General features: G+C 45.3%; 1 protein-coding gene across 1 annotated transcript; it reads left to right on the top strand.

Annotated features, from left to right (window-relative positions):
- The first annotated feature begins 6,106 nt into the window (after window positions 1–6,106).
- Window positions 6,107–17,566, top strand: psmg4 (proteasome (prosome, macropain) assembly chaperone 4). The gene is made up of 3 exons (XM_052016584.1): window positions 6,107–6,332; window positions 11,437–11,512; window positions 17,398–17,566. The coding sequence occupies exons 1-3, from the start codon at window positions 6,150–6,152 to the stop codon at window positions 17,517–17,519; spliced, it is 381 nt and encodes a 126-aa protein (XP_051872544.1). The 5' UTR covers window positions 6,107–6,149; the 3' UTR covers window positions 17,520–17,566.
- Window positions 17,567–17,890: the final 324 nt, after the last annotated feature.

Here is a 17,890-nt window from a genome sequence, read left to right as displayed (position 1 = left end):
TAAGGGGCATAGGGTGAATGCACAGGTTTTTTTTCCAAGGGAAGGGGAACTAAAAACTAGAGGGCATGGGTTTAAGATGCGAGGGGAAAGATTTAAAAGGCACATGAGGTGCAACTTCTTCACGCAGAGGGTGGTGGGTATGTGGAACGAGTTGCCAGAGGAAGTGGTTGAGGCAGGTACAGTAATAACATTTAAAAGACTTTTCGACAGGTACATGCATGGGAGGCCATGGAGGGAGATGGGTCAAACACAAGCAAATGGGACTAGCTGAGGTGGGCCTCTTGGTCAGCGTGGACGAGTTGGGCCGAAGGGCCTATATAACTCTATGAATATATGTGAGGGCCAATCAATCCATCGAGCTCTCCAAGTATGAAGGGTCCGGCTGAAGGGTCTCCACCCGAAACGTCGACTGTCCATTCCCCTCCATAGATGCTGCCTGACCTACTGGGTTCCTCCAGCGTTTTGTGTGGAGTTCTCCAACAAGCCATGCTCCTATACTTCTTCCCCCCTTCAGATATTTGTCTAGTTTCCTATTGGAAGGAAATGAATTGGATCTGATTTCAGACCAGAACAGCTCAATGCTTAGAGCAATCCTTCCCGTCTCCAAGTCTTTGCCATTCACCCTGGACCCGTACCCCTTAGTCGCTGGCTAGTTGCCCCCGGATACTTTCTCTCTGCACCTCTTTCAATTAGAACCAGATGCAATTTTAAGCACCAATACGAGATTTCCCCCAAATATCCTCTCCTGCAAGTGGAAGGTGGATGAAATCCCCTGGAATATCGGAGGCAACAGTCTGCCTTGGTTGTGTTCTCATGTGACTGATCACATCAGCTGAGATGGCAGAGGTGGCTTCAGCAGCAGTGAAAAGACATCACCTCAGACAGCATGGCACTGTTCGTCACGCCCCCCCCCCCCCCCCCCGGCTGCCGGACTACGATGTTATTCACAGTGCGGCACTCCCTCGGTACTGCCCCTTTCCGAATACGGCGCTCCCTCGGTACTGCCCCTTTCCGAATACGGCGCTCCCTCAGCACTGCCCCTCCTAGTTTAGTGCAGAACCCATGCCTTCCCACTGAGAGTCGTCAGCGTTGCTAAATCACTGCAACGCGTTTATAAGTTAACTACAATGTACTCCGGTATTTTATTTGGAGGTGTTTGCGGGAATTTTTTTCGCACTGTTGGGGGTACAGGTGAGGTCTCCCTTCTCCCGGGAGCTGCAGTGTGCGGGACTGTGGCACAGCCATTCACCGGGGAACGAGCCGGGCTGCACCGCGCTGTCAGCCAGCAATGCAAACTCCTTCCCTGCTCATGCAGCCAGCGAGGCAAGCTCCTTCCTCACCCATGCAGCCAGCGAGGCAAGCTACTTGCCCACCCACCCATGCAGCCAGCACGCCAGCAGCGGCACCCTTTTCCTGTCCTTGCAGTAAGTGCATCAGCGTCCGAGGACAATATCGCAGGTTGCTGCAGGGCGGCGCACGTCTGGGAGCTGTTGCCGGTGGAACCCCGCTCCAGGGCGCGACCCTGCCCCTGTCGGCTGGAGGTGTCCCGGCTTGCTGCTGTGGGATCACCCCCTGCACACCCCGTGTCCGACGTCCCGGCCGGTGCTGCGGACCACAACTGCGGGACCGGCGGAGGGCGGCTCCGCTTGATCGGCGGGGCTGCTTTTAAGCCCAGTCCCCGCTCCGAGTCACTGCAAACACCGCGGGGGCTCGGCGCCGCGCTCCCAGTGAGAACGCGGGCGGCGTCCGGCGGGGGGGGGGGGGGGGGGGGGGGGGGGGTGGGAAACGGGACTGGGGGCCCCGCTCGGCTCTGGATCCTCGGCCCGAACCTCCCCCGCTCCTATCACCCACCTCCTCCCGCTGGCTCTGGACCGTCCATCCAGACCCACCCCATCTCCTCCCCCGGCATCGGGAGCAGAGGACAAACCTCGTTCAGCGGGCCTGAAGGAAGAGAATCAATGTAACAAAACATCGAAGGAGGGAGGGAGGGAGGGAGAGAGGAGGAGCGAGGGCCCGCTGGGGACTGGGGGGAAGAGGTAAGGGAGCCCCTCCGTTCCACCCCAGGGGAGGTAAGGGAGCTCCTCCATCCCATCACACAGAAGGTGAGGGACCCCCAACCTCCCACCCCAGGGGAGGTGAGAGATCCCCTCCGTCCCACCCCAGCGGAAACAAAGTAAGAAACAGGAGCGCTCATTGTCCTATCAGCCCCTGGAGCTGCTCAGCCAACGATAAGATCATGGCTGATCCAATCTTGGCCTCAGCACCAATGTCCTGCTCCCTCTTCATACCCCTCCCCTGTAGTTCAAGTATCTGTCAATCTCCATATATTCAGTGATTCCACCTCCACGGGTCTCTGGGGAAAGAATCCAAAGGGTGACGACCCTCTGAGAAATTCTTCCTCATCTACATCTGAAATGGCTGACCTCTTGTTCTGAAACGGCCTCCTCGTTCTAGATACCCCCGCTAGGGGAAATATCCTCCTGGCACCCACCCTGTCAATCCCCCTATGTTTCAGTAAGACCACCTCTCATTCTTCTAAACTCCAGTTGAGTATTGGCCCAACCTGCTCAACTTCTCTTCATATATCAATGCTTTCATCCCAGGAGTTAACCCAGTGAACCTTCTCTGCACGGTGGAGTTGCATCAGAAATTCCCTTTTTATTTACTCCAACCCCCTTACAAAAAAGGCCAACATTCCAAAATCCGTCCTAACTATTGGCTGTGGCTGCATGTTTTGATATTCTGTGCCAAACACGATGCCAAATTAAACTAAATCTCTGCTACCTATACATGATCCATATCCCTGCATTCCTTTCATATTCATGGTAACATCGTGCTCTTCTGCTATTCTGGATCTGCATGGTTAGACCACATTTCCAGTGAAGTATTTTTATCTCTTATCTTCATTGCAAATCATTGTTTCTTTTGACATTTGATTTTGCTTTCCTAATTTATTTTAGCCAACTGTCCCTTCATAATTACATGTGAAGATGTAATGAGAACAAGACCTTAGTTTTGGACTTAATTAAATTACTGCCAAGTTCAATATGAATTCTTATTTTGATCATAATTCACCAGGGGTACACTTATTAAAGTTATTAATTATCCCCACCTCATAAGGCAATACAAGGTCTAAAATATCCTGTCCCTGCACTGGTGTAGCAAGAGAGTGACCTGCCGAAGCCTTGGTTTTCTTTCACTGTGGATCAGGTCTTTCCTCTCACTGTCCCTCCTCAAATTAGGATCAGGCCCAGGAGTACCCATCCTCCGCTCCAGCAGCCTTATGCCCTTTGTAATGATTTAGATCATTGCACCCTGGTGGATATGACAATAAACTAATCCAAATCTGAATCTATCTTGAATGCCGTCTCTGAAAATGTCCTCTATACTAAGATTCTGATTTTTTTTTTACCAATCTTTGATGCATTATTCTTTATGCACCTGTAATGTTCTGATTTGTACTCCATCCAACCTCTGTTATGGGGCCTATAAACTATTCTCTGGATGTTAAAGGAATCAAGGGCTATGGGGATAATGCAAGAAAATGGAGCCAAAACCTTGATAAATGGTGGAGCAGACTTGAAGGGTCAAATGGTCCATTCCTGCTCCACTTTCTTGTGTGCTTATGTGAATGGATGGTTTAGAGACATTAGAGGGAAAGGATGTTGAAGAAATGTAGAATAGGCTTGGGTGGGGCTATGAAATGACCACAAACCAGAGATAGTTATAGTTTATTCACCCTTTAACATTATTATTGGTTTATTATTGTCACATGTAACAAAATATAGTGAAGAATTTTTGTTTTGCATGCCAGCCAGGCCTTTTATTCCATAAGTACATCAAGGTAGTAAAAAGAAAACAGAATACAGAATATAGTATTACAGTTACAGAGAAAGTGCAGTGCAGGTAGACGAATAAAGTGCAAGAGCCATGACGAGATAGATTGGGAGATTAAGAATTCATCTTTAGAATATGAGGGGTCTGTTTGAGAGTCTAATAACAGCAGGATAGAAGCTGTCCTTGAGCCTGGTGGTACATGTTTTCAATCATTTGTATCTTCTACCCAATGGGAGAGGGGAGAAGAGAGAATGACTGGGGTGGGAGTCCTTGATTATGTTAGCTGCTTTCCTGAGGCAACAGGAAGTGTAGATGGAATCAGTGGAAGGAAGGCTGGTTTGGACATCTATTATGGCATTGTACTGTATTGTGTTTATTATCTGTTCTACAGCCTTACCCTTCCATCTTCCTCTTCTGAATTTACCCTTTGGTGAGTTCTGTTCTCCACTCTAACACTATGGTTATTTAATTTGCTGAGACTCCCCCTGGTGGAGGAGTCCAGAATAAGGTGAGAGAATAAGTGGTTGGTATTGGTTTATTGTTGTCACTTGTACCAAGGTACAGTGAAAAACTTGTACAGGTCAATTCATTACACAGTGCAGTTACATTGAGTTAGTACAGAGTGCATTGATGTAGTACAGGTAAAAACAACAACAGCACAAAGTGTCACAGCTACAGAGAAATCGCAGTGCAATAAGGTGCAAGGTCACAACAAGGCAGATAGTGAGGTCATAGTCTATCTCATTGTATAAGGGAACCGTTCAATAATCTTATCACAATGGGGTAGAAGCTGTCCTTAAATCTGGTGGTACGTGCCCTCAGGCTCCTGTATCTTCTACCCGATGGAAGAGGAGAGAAGAGAGAATATCCTGGGTGGGTGGGGTCTTTGATTATGCTGGCTGCTTCACCAAGACAACGAGAGGTAAAGACAGAATCCAAGGAGGGTAGGCTGGTGTCTGTGATGTGCTGGGCTGTGACCACAACTCAGCTTCTTGCAGTCCTGGGCAGAGCAGTTGCTGTACCAAGCCGTGATACATCCAGATACCACAGCAAGCTGTGGACATTCAATCAGCAAGCAGCACGGAGTTAGATTATTGGACTGTAGTGGAATCAAGGATTGTGGAGATTGGTGAGAGAGCAGAGTTGAGTTAAAAATTGGATCTTACTGACCTGCAGAGCTAATCTGAGGTGCTATAAAGCCTGTTCTTGCTTGTTATGTTCTTACAACACTGGTAATACCCCTGTTAAATGGAAATAAAGAAAACTTTGGATGCTGGAAATCTGAAATAAAACTAGAAAATGCTGGAAACACTCAATAGGTCAAGCATCATTGACAAAAACTCAGCTAGACATCTACCTAAATACTGTGGCTACAAGGCAAGAGAGGCGGGGTATCTTGCGATGAGTGACTCACCCCCTGACACCCAAAGGCCTTTCCACCATCTGCAAGGCCCAAGTCAGTAGCACTCTCTACTTGCCAGGATATGTTGAGCTCTAACAACTCTCGAGAAGCTTAACATTGTCTAGGACAAAACAGCCTGCTTGATTGGCACCTCTATCACCACACTAAATATTATTCCCTCCACAGTGGCTGCAGTGTCCACCATCTACAAAATACACTTACATTATGCACACAGGCTACTCTGACAGCAGCTCCCAAACCCGTTACCTCCATACCCAAGATGGATAAGGGAAATCGGTCCACGGGAGCACCACCACCCCTGCAAGCTGCACACCACATTGGCTTGGAAATATATCACCGACCCTTCACTATGTAAATCCTGGAACTCCCTCCCCAACAGCACTGTGCGAGCATCTTCACCAGAAGGGCTGCAGAAATTCAAAAAGGCGGCTCACCACCACCCTCTCAAGGGTGATCATGCTGATCTTGTCAGCAATGCCCACATCCGAAAACCAGTATAAAAACAAACTCTCCGTTCTTCCCTCCAGTGCAGCTGGGCCACGCTCCCGGCTCTGGCTGCAGCCCCTTAAGGAACTATGACCCCCTATCCAGTATGTAAGAGAGCCTGCAATGTTGCTTTGGACCACGGCAATCTTGCCGTAACGAGCTGCCTCCTTATTTCTTTGGAGCTACAACACAAGGTGGACTCGGAAGCGCTGGCCTGGAGCGAGTGATTGATAGGTGGGCCAGGATGCGCTGCCCGGGGCGAGTGATTGATAGGTGGGCCAGGATGCGCTGCCCGGGGCGAGTGATTGACAGGCAGACCCGGAAGTTCCAGCCCGGGCAAATGATTGACAGGCGCACGGCTCCCAGGAGGTGTGCTGGCTGGTGCAGGAAGCTGGAGCCGGCCATGTCGGCAGCTGGGGATGGTTTGGGGACGGGGACCGGGACCCTATCAGTGCATGACTTTAGCGAGAAGCTGGCCGGCCAGTCGGTGTATTTCCACGTCCTCAGGATGTCGGGCAGCTTCTTCCTGTGGGTTGGCACCGCCCCCACCCTCTCCAACCTCGCGGTCGCCATGACCACCAGATTCGTGAGTAACGTGAAGCAGGGTTGAAAGTGTTAATGCAGCAAGGGGAGTCGTTGCATACAGAGTACAGTCGCAATGCTGGGGTCCGTGAGGTTGCACCGCCCTTTCTGCAGAAACGGGACTGCGTAAGACATAAGGAACAAGGGGGAAATATTACTGCCTCTTGGAACAGCCTGGTTCTATAAACATGGCAAAGGGATCCTGTGCTCTGGCTACAGTCTCCTGAGGAACCATTACTTAGGTGTTATAGCGCAACGCCTCAAAGTGCTGTGCAGGATGGTTTGTATGCAGCACTCATTGAATTCAAGCATGGCGCTTGAGTTAAACAGGAGGGATTTGGGGTTGGACAGCAAGCTGGCTGCAGCCAGGCCAGAGGCCAGGGCATTGCCACTCGGTCCTCAAGACAGCAAAATCTGGGAGCTGGCGTACCAGCAGTTTTGGTACTACACCATTGGTCACACGAATTAGAAGCAGGAGTCTGCCCTGCCATTTAGGAAGATTGTGGCTAGTCCATAACCTCAGCTCCACATTCATGCTCACCCCCTCATTTATCTACCTCAGCTTCCACCGCCCTTTGAGGAAAAGAGTTCCAAAGATTCTCAACCTTCTGAGAGAAAATTTTGCCCTTCCTTTTACAGAAATCACTAGAGATCGATAGATTTTTGTATATTAAGGGAATTGAGGGCTTTGGGGTTGGTGGAGGAAGCTGGCCTGATCAGCTATGATTGTATTTAATGGTGGAACAGACACCAGGGGCTGACTGGCCTTCTCATGTTTCTGGGAATTACAAGAACAATTTCAAAATTAGTGGATGTCACCAAACCTTTTGTGCCAACGCTGAGGACAGTAACTGAGCTTTAATGAATGTCACAGGGACTTCCCTCTAGGTTCAGATCACAGGCTGTGGCGTTACTACAATGGGACTGTGATAAAACACAGGAAACATTAATGAACTCATTGAATGGCTGTGCTATTTGTCAGAGTAAATGAAATATAAATCACTGTGGGGTGAATTTTGTAGGAAAAACAAGGAGGCAGATACCAAATGAAAAATAGCGTCCAAAAAGGGTTGAGGAGCAGAGCAATGTGGGACACATATACATAAAGCACCTAAAGTAATGGCACAGGGTAAGAAGACCATTAAAGCACGTTGAACTCTTGTTTTTACTTCTGGTGAGACAGAGTTGAAAAGCAGAGAAGTTTAATGCTAAGTTTCTATCAGACAGTCTCTGAGGTCAGGGCTGAACCTGGTCACAGGCGTTATGAGGCAGCAGCTCTGCTAGCTGTGCCACTGTGCTACCCATGGATATATCCACCTGTTCATGATGACACGAATACTAGGGATCATAAAGCTTTAAGGTATGAATGGATTCAGTGGGGTATTCTGGAGAAACCTCCTTATTCAGAGAATAGTGAGAATGTGGAACTTGGTCCCACAGGGAGTGGCTGAGGTGCATTTAATGAGAAGCTGGATAAACACAAGGGAAAATGTAAAAGATTATGCTGATGAAGAGGAAGGCTTGTGTGCAGAATAAACATGGATCTGGACCAGTTGACCTGTCCTATTACTATAATATTAGGCAACCATGTGTGGGGGAATCAGTCATAGGGTATGCTGAGGAATTCATGATTTATTGAGTAGTAATCACAAGAAGGCAACTCAGTCTACTGTCCAGGTGAGAGTGGATTACATGTTGCAGAACTCTGAACATTACAAGGATGTGAAATTTAAGATTATGCTGTCTGTGAGATGAGACAGTAAAGTTGTGTGTGTCTCAAGCAAAATAGAACTTTGCTTTCAAAGTGGTGGTGATACCACCATGGGGTTGAAGGTGCAAAATTTCGGGGCACGAGGCATGTATTCCTAGTGAGAAAGTGAGAGAGGGAGAAGGAGAAATCAACCTGAGGAATTGGTCTTTTTCATGTTCCCTGTTTGAGGCAGCACCTCAGAGGTTCGCAGTACCTGCTACCAAAGCTTCCATTAGTAAGGATGAAGGCCATTTTCGGTCCTGATCTCCATGGAGGAGGTGCTGATTTTTCTATCATCATCACTGCACGGATTCTGATCCATCATTGATCTTTTCCAGATACCTGCTGATGGTTTCAAGGGTAAATTTGTGTACACATAAAGGCAAGGTACTGAGGCTAGAAATGGGTGTGAGAGGCTGGTGTTGAAGCCATTGTTGACACACAGCAATGTGTGTTCAGCACGCCTGGTCACAGGGTTGTCAGATGTAATTGGGATGTGGTGGGGAAAGAGTTGCACCAATGATGGTTGAGTGAACATTCACACCAGTATTGTAAATTGCTGGTTTATTACAGTATAGTTCTGATCCAATCAATATGTTCAAAAAAATATTTTATTTGCATAATTAGTAATGACAACAGTTACAGTATTCAAGTAAACACATGATCCCAGTCACATTCCAGTCCAGTCCAAAGACATTCTCTCTATCAATGGCAAAATATCATTCTTTTAAGCACATGATTAAAATTAACCTGGTCATGTGACATTCCAAGCATTGAGGAGGTTTCATATGGTAAGTTTACACTGAGGAAAAAAAATTGGTGTTCACATTGCTGTAAGTTACTATCGGCTCTGAAGCTGGCAGAGAGGGAGAGAAGTGTAGATCTGAATTAAACATGGTGCTCCTAGGGGAATTCAGCTACTATAACGTCACTAGACAGAACTTTTGTAGTGCACTCAATGACTTTTGTAATTAAGCCTGGCAGGAGATGGGGAAAAAAATTGAGTTAATTTTAGGAAGTGAACTGAACTATAGAGGGTGCATGCGGGGAGTAGTGATCATAATACAGTTAAATTCATCATCCTTATGGAAAAGGACACACGTGGGCTGGAATAAAAGTGTTAAATTGGGTTAAGGCCAGTTTTACTATTGGCTGAGATATGATCAAACAAAAATGGAGTGTAAACTCTGCTTGAAGCTAAAACAGTGGAAGTGTTCAAAGACAAAATAATGAGGGCTCAGACCAAATATGTTCCCAATGGGAAAAAAAAAGAGGACCCTCCCAATCCATTAATACTGAGGTAGAAAAGGTGAAAGATATGATTAAAAAATGGGAAGCTCAACACTGCAGAAGGATGAGAGGTCTGTAGGAGGTGCAAGATATTCCATGGTAAATGTCTTCACAGAAGAGTAGATGATACAGACATGGGTGTGGTGGAAGGACCTAAATGTCAAAAGCCAGTGGTACAGATTTAAGCTAATTCATAGCAGTGGAGATGAGTGAAGGAAAATGAATCTGTTGAAACTCACTGCCTGAAACATTTCTGGTTCAAAGGCCCTCCCCACGTTCAATAGGATCTCAATAAGCACTTAAAAATCTGCAAGTCAGAGCTTTTCATGGTTTTTCTTCCAACTCCCCCCACCCCACCCCCCCCCCCAATCCTGTCAGAGCTCAGCTTGTCCATGTGACCCACCCCTTGATCCTTTGACCCTATTCTGACAAAACAGCAAACCCTCCTTTCCTGGCCCCTGGTTCCCCAAGTACTGACATCTTCCTTAAATCTGCTGTCCTCAACCTCGCTTCCAGCCACCAACCCGTGGCCATGGGAGTCAGTGCCCCATTTCCAAATCCATCTCCAAGTTCCTGAATATCTTGTTTCTGAAACACATGCCCACCTTTTCTGTGTTTTCCTAAGAACAAGATACAGCAGCCCCTCAAACCTCTTCCCCCATTCAACTAGGTTAAGGCTGATCATCAGTCAGGGCATTGACTATAGGAATTGGGACATTATGTTGTGGTTGTAGAAGACATTGGTGAGACAGCACTTGGAGTGTTGTGTAGAATTGTGGTCACTCTGTTATGGGAAGGACATCGTTAAACTGGGAAGAGTGCAGAAAAGATTCACAAAGATGCTGCCAGGACTTGAGGGACTGAGTTATAGGGAGAGGTTGGGCAGGCTAGGACCTTATTCCTTGGAATGTAGGAGAGTGAGGGGTGACCTTATAGAGGCGTATAAAATCATGAGGGCTTTAGATAGGGTGAACGCACATGGTCTTTCCCTTAGGAAAAGGGAACTAAAAACTAGAGGGCATAGGTTTAAAGTGAAAGGTGAAAGATTTAAAAGGGACCTGGGGGGGCAACTCCTTCACACAGAGGGTGATGGGTATATGGAATGAGCTGCCAGAGGAAGTGGTAGAGGTGGTAGAAATTACAGTATTTAAGAGACATTTAGACAGGTACGTGGATAGGAAAGGTTTAGAGAGATAATGGGCCAAACGCAGACAAGTGAGACTAGCTCAGGTAGACTCGGTCAGGTTGGACAAATTGGGACGAAGGGCCTGTTTCTGTGCTGTATTATTCTAGGACTCTACGCAAGCAGGAATATTGAACGAGTCCAAAGGCAACAGCCCAAGTCCACGTTCCCCAAATCCTTGAAACCACAATTCACCGTATCCTGGTACCACAGTATCCTATGTTTGTGTACATGTTTCAACAGTAGATCTTCTTGATGCTGTGCTGATGATCTCATGAAAACAAAGTTATTTACAGGGCTTAGGAGATGGGATGTTTCCCCTGATTGGGGTGAACAAAACCAGGGGGCTACAATCTCAGAATGGGGATCAGCCATTCGGGATTAAGACGAGAAGAAAATTCTTCAGCAGAGAACAGAAGCAGCTAAGTGGCAGAGTATACTCGGGTCTGAGATTAATGATAAAGGGAATCATATGGAGTTAGTGTAAAGTGCAGTGAGATGAAAGGTCAGCCATGATTGAATGGTGGAGCAGGCAGGAGGGGTAGAATAGGCCAGCTGCTGGTGTTCCTTTTGTGTATGGGTGCTGAGCAGTGAGATTTTTTTCAATGTGTCTGGTATTCAGGTGGTGATAACTGTGAGATTACTCAGTCAGGAGTGGACAACCAACATTGGCAGAAACTGATCAACTGTCCCAACGGAGCTTGTTAATGTGATACACTTTGTCTCTGAAAACAGTGATCACACTGGAAACAAAATCAGACAATATGTATAAGGCGATAAATGTAATTTTCATGTGCAATATCAAAAGATGAATGCATTCCTTTATTAGGAGATTAAGGAGTTCAGAGTACTGGATTTAATGTAACTTTTGCTCCTGGTTTTCAGGACCCAACTCCAGTGTCCTCACTAATCCTTGGAGACACCTCTGATACCACACCTAACTCCATAGCACAAAGACTAGGTAAGATAACTTATTCATTTGAAATGACTATTTTCCATTGTGTTTCTTTTCTTGTCCTCATGCTTCTGGTCCCAGGCACATTGACAGGATCTCAGCTGTTGGGTTTGGGTTTTCAATTAGTGGTGAAAAGGACCCACACTCACCGGGGAGAGAGAGAGGCCAGTTTACCATCATGGTGATAGATCCAAGAGGCTCCTGAAAGTACTCCTACACCCTGGCCAAGAAAGCTTGGTATCTGTAGTGTTAATATTGTTTACTTTTCCACAGGCGCTGCCTGACCTGGTGAATGTTTCCAGCATTTTCTATTTTTATTTCCCAGTATCTGTAGAGTTTTGATTTTTAATTCTGGCATTTCATTTTTTGATGTACTCTTGAACTCACAATCTACCTCGTCATGGTGTCTGCACTGCAACTGTAACTGTAACACTATAGAACCATAGAACATAGAACACTACAGCACAGAAAAACAGGCCATTTGGCCCTTCTAGTCTGTGCCAAGACGTTATCCCGCTAGTCCCATTTACCTGCACCCAGTCCATAACCTTCCAGACCACTCCCGTCCATGTATCTATCCAATTTATTCTTAAGAGTGAGTCCGCATTTACTACATCAGATGGCAGCCCGTTCCACACTCCCACCACTCTTTGAGTGAAGAAATTCCCCCTAATGTTCCCCCTAAACCTTTCCCCTTTCACCCTAAAGCCATGTCCTCTCGTACTTGTCTCTCCTAATCTAGGTGGAAAGAGCCTATTCGCATTAACTCAGTCTATACCCCTCATAATTTTGTAAACCTCTATCAAATCTCTCCTTATTCTTCTGCGCTCCAAAGAATAAAGTTCTAACCTGTTCAATCTTTCCCTCAACTCAACTCCTGAAGACCCAGCAACATTCTAGTAAATCTCCTCTGCACTCTTTCAATCTTACTGATATCCTTCCTATAGTTAGGTGACCAGAACTGCACGCAATACTCCAAATTTGGCCTCACCAATGTACAACCTCACCATAACATCCCAACTCCTGTACTCAATACTTTGATTTATGAATGCCAGGAAGCCAAAAGCCTTCTTTACAACCCTGTCTACCTGTGACGCCACTTTCAGGGAATTATGTATCTGAACTCCCAGATCCCTTTGTTCCTCCGCACTCCTCAGTGCCCTACCATTTACTGTGTATGTTCCCCCCCCCCCCCCCGATTTGTCCTTCCAAAATGCAACACCTCACACTTGTCTGCATTAAATTCCATCTGCCATTTTTTGGGCCCATTCTTCCATTTGGTTCAGATCCCTCTACAAGCTTTGAAAGCCTTCCTCGCTGTCCACTATGCCTCCAATCTTAGTGTCATCAGCAAACTTGCTAATCCAATTTACTACATTATCATCTAGATCATTGATATAGACAACAAACAACAATGGCCCCAGCACAGATCCCTGAGGCAAACCACTAGTCACAGGCCTCCAGTCTGAGAAACAATCATCCACTACCACTTTCTGTCTTCTCCCACACAGCCAATATCGAATCCAGTTTACAACCTCTCCACTGGATACCTAGTGTCTGAACCTTCTGAACTAACCTCCCATATGGGACCTTGTCAAAGGCCTTACTAAAGTCCATGTAGACAACATCCACAGCCTTTCCTTCATCTACTTTCTTGGTAACCTCCTCAAAAAACTCTACAAGATTCGTTAAACACGATCTACCACGCACAAAGCTATGCTGACTTTTCTTAATCAGCCCTTGGTTGTCCAAATACTTGTATATCCAATCTCTCAGAACACCTTCCAATAATTTACCCACTACTGATGTCAGGCTCACCAGCCTGTAATTACCTGGCTTACTTTTAGATCCTTTTTTAAACAACAGAACAACATGAGCTTCCCTCCAGTCCTCCGGCACCACACCCGTGGCTAAGGACATTTTAAATATATCTGCCAGGGCCCCTGCAATTTCTACACTAGTCTCCCTCAAGGTCCAAGGAAATATCTTATCTGGCCCAGGGGATTTATCTACCTTTATTCACTGTAAGGCAGCAAGCACCTTCTCTTCTTTAATCTCTGTATGTTCCATGACACTACTGCTTGTTTCCCTTCCTTCCATATCCACTGTGCCCGTTTCCTGCGTAAATACTGATGCAAAAAATTGTTTAAGATCTCCCCCATCTCCTGAGGCTCCACACATAGACGACCACTCTGATCTTCTAGGGGACCAATTTTGTCCCTTACTATCCTTTTATTCTTCATATAGAAACCCTTTGGATTTACCTTCACATTATCTGCCAGAGCAACCTCATGTCGTCTTTTTGCCTTCCTGATTTCCTTTTTTAGTATTTTCTTACTTTTTCTATACTCTTCAAGAACCTCATTTGTTCCTAGTTGCCTATACCTGCTATACACCTCTCTTTTTCTTAAGCAGATCACCAATATCCCTTGAAAACAAGGTTCCCTATGCTCTTTAACTTTGCCTTTAATCCTGGCAGGAACATGCAAACTCTGTACTCTCAAAATTTCGCCTTTGAAGGCCTTACACTTAGTGAGCACATCCTTGCCAGAAAACAACTCATCCTAATCCACTCTTCCTAGATCCTTTCTCATTTCCACAAAATTGGCCTTTCTCCAATTTAGAACCTCAACTCGAGGACCAGACCTGTCCTTATCCATAAGTAACTTGAAACTAATGACATTATGGTCACTGGACCCAAAATGCTCCCCTACACATACTTCTGTCACCTGACCTGTCTGGTTCCCTAATAGGAGTTCAAGTATTGCATCCTCTCTCGTTGGTACCTCTATATATTGATTTAGAAAACTTTCCTGAACACATATTTGACAAATTCCAAGCCATCCAGCCCTTTCACAGTGTGGGAGTCCCAGTCAATATTAAAAGTTAAAAATCCCCTACTATTACAACTTTGTTTCTTACGTTGGTCTGCTATCTCACTACAAATTTGTTCCTCCAATTCTCTCTGACTATTGGGCGGTCTATCATACAACCCTATTAGTGTGGCCACACGTTTCCTGTTCCTCAGCTCCGCCCATATGGCCTCTGTAGATGAGCCCTCCAGGCTGTCCTGTCTCCGTACAGCTGTGATACTTTCCTTGACTAGTAATGCCACTCCTCCCCCTTTCATCCCTCCCCCTCTATCACGTCTGAAACAATGGAACCCCGGGACATTAAGCTGCCAGTCCTGCCCCTCCTGCATCCAAGTCTCACTAATAGCAATAATGTAAAAATCCCACGTGTCAATCCACGCCCTAAGCTCATCTGCCTTACCTACAATACTCCTTGCATTGAAATAGATGCACCTGAGAACATTTCTACCACGTACAAACCTTTGATTTCTGTCTATACTTGCAGTCCTCGCATGACCTTTTTCCTCCTCCACCTCACTATCTGTTCTAACACTCTGGTTCCCCTCCCCCTGCAAATCTAGTTTAGGGGAGTATTAGGGGGAGAATTTTATATTCTACCTTTTCATTGCTTTTACCTTTGTACTAACTTGATAAAACTGCAATATATCTGCATGGATGGGACGAAAAACAAAGTTTTTCACAGTATCTCAGTACATGGAACAATAATAAACAACTTTTGTCAACCTGAAAATAACCTGCCGATCCTGTCAGTTAGCCAACCTTCTGCCCTTGGAAGTACATTATCCCCAATACCACAAACCCCCTGTGTGATGGAACATTTTGGTGTCTTAGCAAATGAATTCTGGAAATCTAAATACACTACATCTACCAGTTCCCCTTTATCTACCTTGTTTGTTACATTCTCAGAGTTCTTTTAAATCTATAGCCCTCTCATAAGGCTACAATTCAATTTCTGAATGGTTGGGGTTACGGTTTTCTGAACCATTAATTCTAGCATTTTCCCAATGATTAAAGTTGGAAATCAGATGTTGAACTTACTTTTTGCTCATTTCTATGTATTCCAGGACTGGTTTGGTAGAACTGGGGGAACCACGCGAGAAAGAATTGGCTCGATATTGTAATTTTATTAACCCTTTCATTTTTGTCAAGTTACTTTTTGTTTTAAACAGTTGTCAAGTGAGTTGAGGGACAGTGTTCAATTCCTTGCACTATCACATCAGTTTTGATGTGTTGCACTAGGTAAAAACCCAGCTGAGTTAGGCAGCTTTGACCTGAAACATTAACCGTTTCTCTTTCCACAGATGCTGCCTGACCTGCTGAGTATTTCCACTATTTTCAGTTTTCATTTCAGGTTTCCAGTATCTGCTGGTTTTTTTGATTTGCAGTTTGATATTTGTTTAATTGGGTGAATGCTAAGTATGTGTGTATATGTGGGCACATTCCAAATCAACACAACAACCACACACATCTTCATATGTCAGATAGATGTACCAGGAACACTCTTTAATTGATGGTTATGATATCCACATGGAAGAGGATTGACACTGGAGCTTGTGTGGTGTAAAATGGTGATAATTAACCAATATATCTCAATATTCTAAAATGGGGAAGAATGTGGATTAGTAGTATTGTGGGTGGGTTGGGGGAGGGGTGGGGGGGGAAGACAGAAGCAAAGGATTTTGGTTACAGCTGATGTGTGGGTAATTTACCTGCTTGCTTATTCATAAATTTTTGCATTACATCAAGATAATTTAAGTGATGTATCCAATTAGATGCTAATAAATGCAAAATAGACAGCTCTCAATGTTGATTGTGAACCTGTTTTCCTTCAGCTCTCAACATAAAATGCTGGAACTACAAGCAGGCTGGGCAGCTGAACAGTTAATATTTCAGGACAATGACCTTTCATCGGAACAGGAGAAATTAACTAACTTTGAATTGCAAAGTAGAGGAAAGGCCAGAGAGAACAAATAGAATGTCTGGGATAGGGTGGAGATTGCCATAGATGTTGGTGCAGCTGAGATATTGTGGGGAAGGCTGGTTAGCAGCACCTGATCTATGCAGAGAACAGGTCAATTGAAGGGAATGAATGAGGAGTGAAGAGGGAAAAGCAATGCTGAACCCCTTCCCTGTCCTCATTCACCTCCTATGCCAATCTCTCCCTGGACAGCTCAGCACATCACAGAAACTAGCCTTCTCTCCATGGACGCTATTTCAAAGACGTACAGGTTAAGAAGTTGTGGGCATGCTATGTTGGTGCCAGAAGTGTGGCGACACTTGTGGGCTGCCCCCCCCCCCCCAAGAACACTTTGCAAAAAGATGCATTTCACAGTTTCGATGTACATGTGACTAATAAAAGATATCTTGTACTTCTCGCTGCCTTGGTAAAGCAGCCAGCATAATCAAAGACCTCACCCACCCAGGACATTTTCTTTTCACCCTTCTCTCATCAGGCAGAAGATACAAAAGCCTGAGAGCATGTACCACCAGGCTTAAGGACAGTTTCTATCCTACTGTTATAAGACTATTGCATGGTTTCCAAGTATGATAAGATGGACTATTGCCCTGACAGTCTAACTCATTATGACCTTGCACCTTATTGTCTACCTGCACTGCATTTTCTCTGTTGCTGTGATACTTTACTCTGCATTATGTATTTTACCCTATACCATCTCAATGCACTATGTAATGAATTGATCTGTATGAATGGTACGTAAGACAAGTTTTTCCACTGTACCTCAGCACAAGTGACAATAATAGACCAATTCCAATTCTCCACCCTATCAGATATTCCCTTTTGTCTTCCCCACCCCCTCCCTCTTGTCTACAAGTTAAAATCTCTAACTTTTCCTAGTTGTGATGAAAGGGCATTGGAGTGAAGCAATAACCCAGTCTCTTTCCCCACAGATGCTTCCTGACCTGCTGAGTATTCCCAATCTCTTATGTTTATGTTCAAGCTATTGCAGGGTTTTTTTTATTATTAGCTTTATTTAAAACCTTCCTTTATGTTTAATGCAGCCAAGAAGACTGGGAAACAAGTGTTCATCAGCTATAACTTGCCCAATACCAACACTAGCCTGTCCCTAGAAGTGGAAAACAGAATCAAACAGGAAATGGAGGCCAATCCAGATAAATTCTAAGTGTGCTTTTAATATATACTGATTTGATTAATAAAATGTTTGTAAAATTTCTGCCTCCTTTATGCCTTCTTGAAATAGGGAATTGACTAGTGCAACAAGAATTGTAGGTTTGCTGATTCCACCAGCTTTGAGCGAGCAAGGTACCTGGCATTGAGACTTCCCAATGAACTACTGTAGTTGTGGAATTTCTGGACTCCTACACAAAATCCTGCTGCTGCCACTTCACAGACTGTTTGCAGTCTCCCGTTATGCGTGTGCAGATTACAGGCATCCCTTGAGATCACTGCCATAAGTCCATGCAAGGTCTACAATTACAAGTGCTTTAGGGAGGCAGAGCCATGAGAACGATGGTGAATCTCCACAACAGCCCC

The sequence above is a fragment of the Pristis pectinata genome, chromosome 5, assembly GCF_009764475.1.
Source record: "Pristis pectinata isolate sPriPec2 chromosome 5, sPriPec2.1.pri, whole genome shotgun sequence".
Lineage (NCBI taxonomy): Eukaryota > Metazoa > Chordata > Chondrichthyes > Rhinopristiformes > Pristidae > Pristis > Pristis pectinata.
This window is presented reverse-complemented; position numbering and strand designations above follow the sequence as displayed.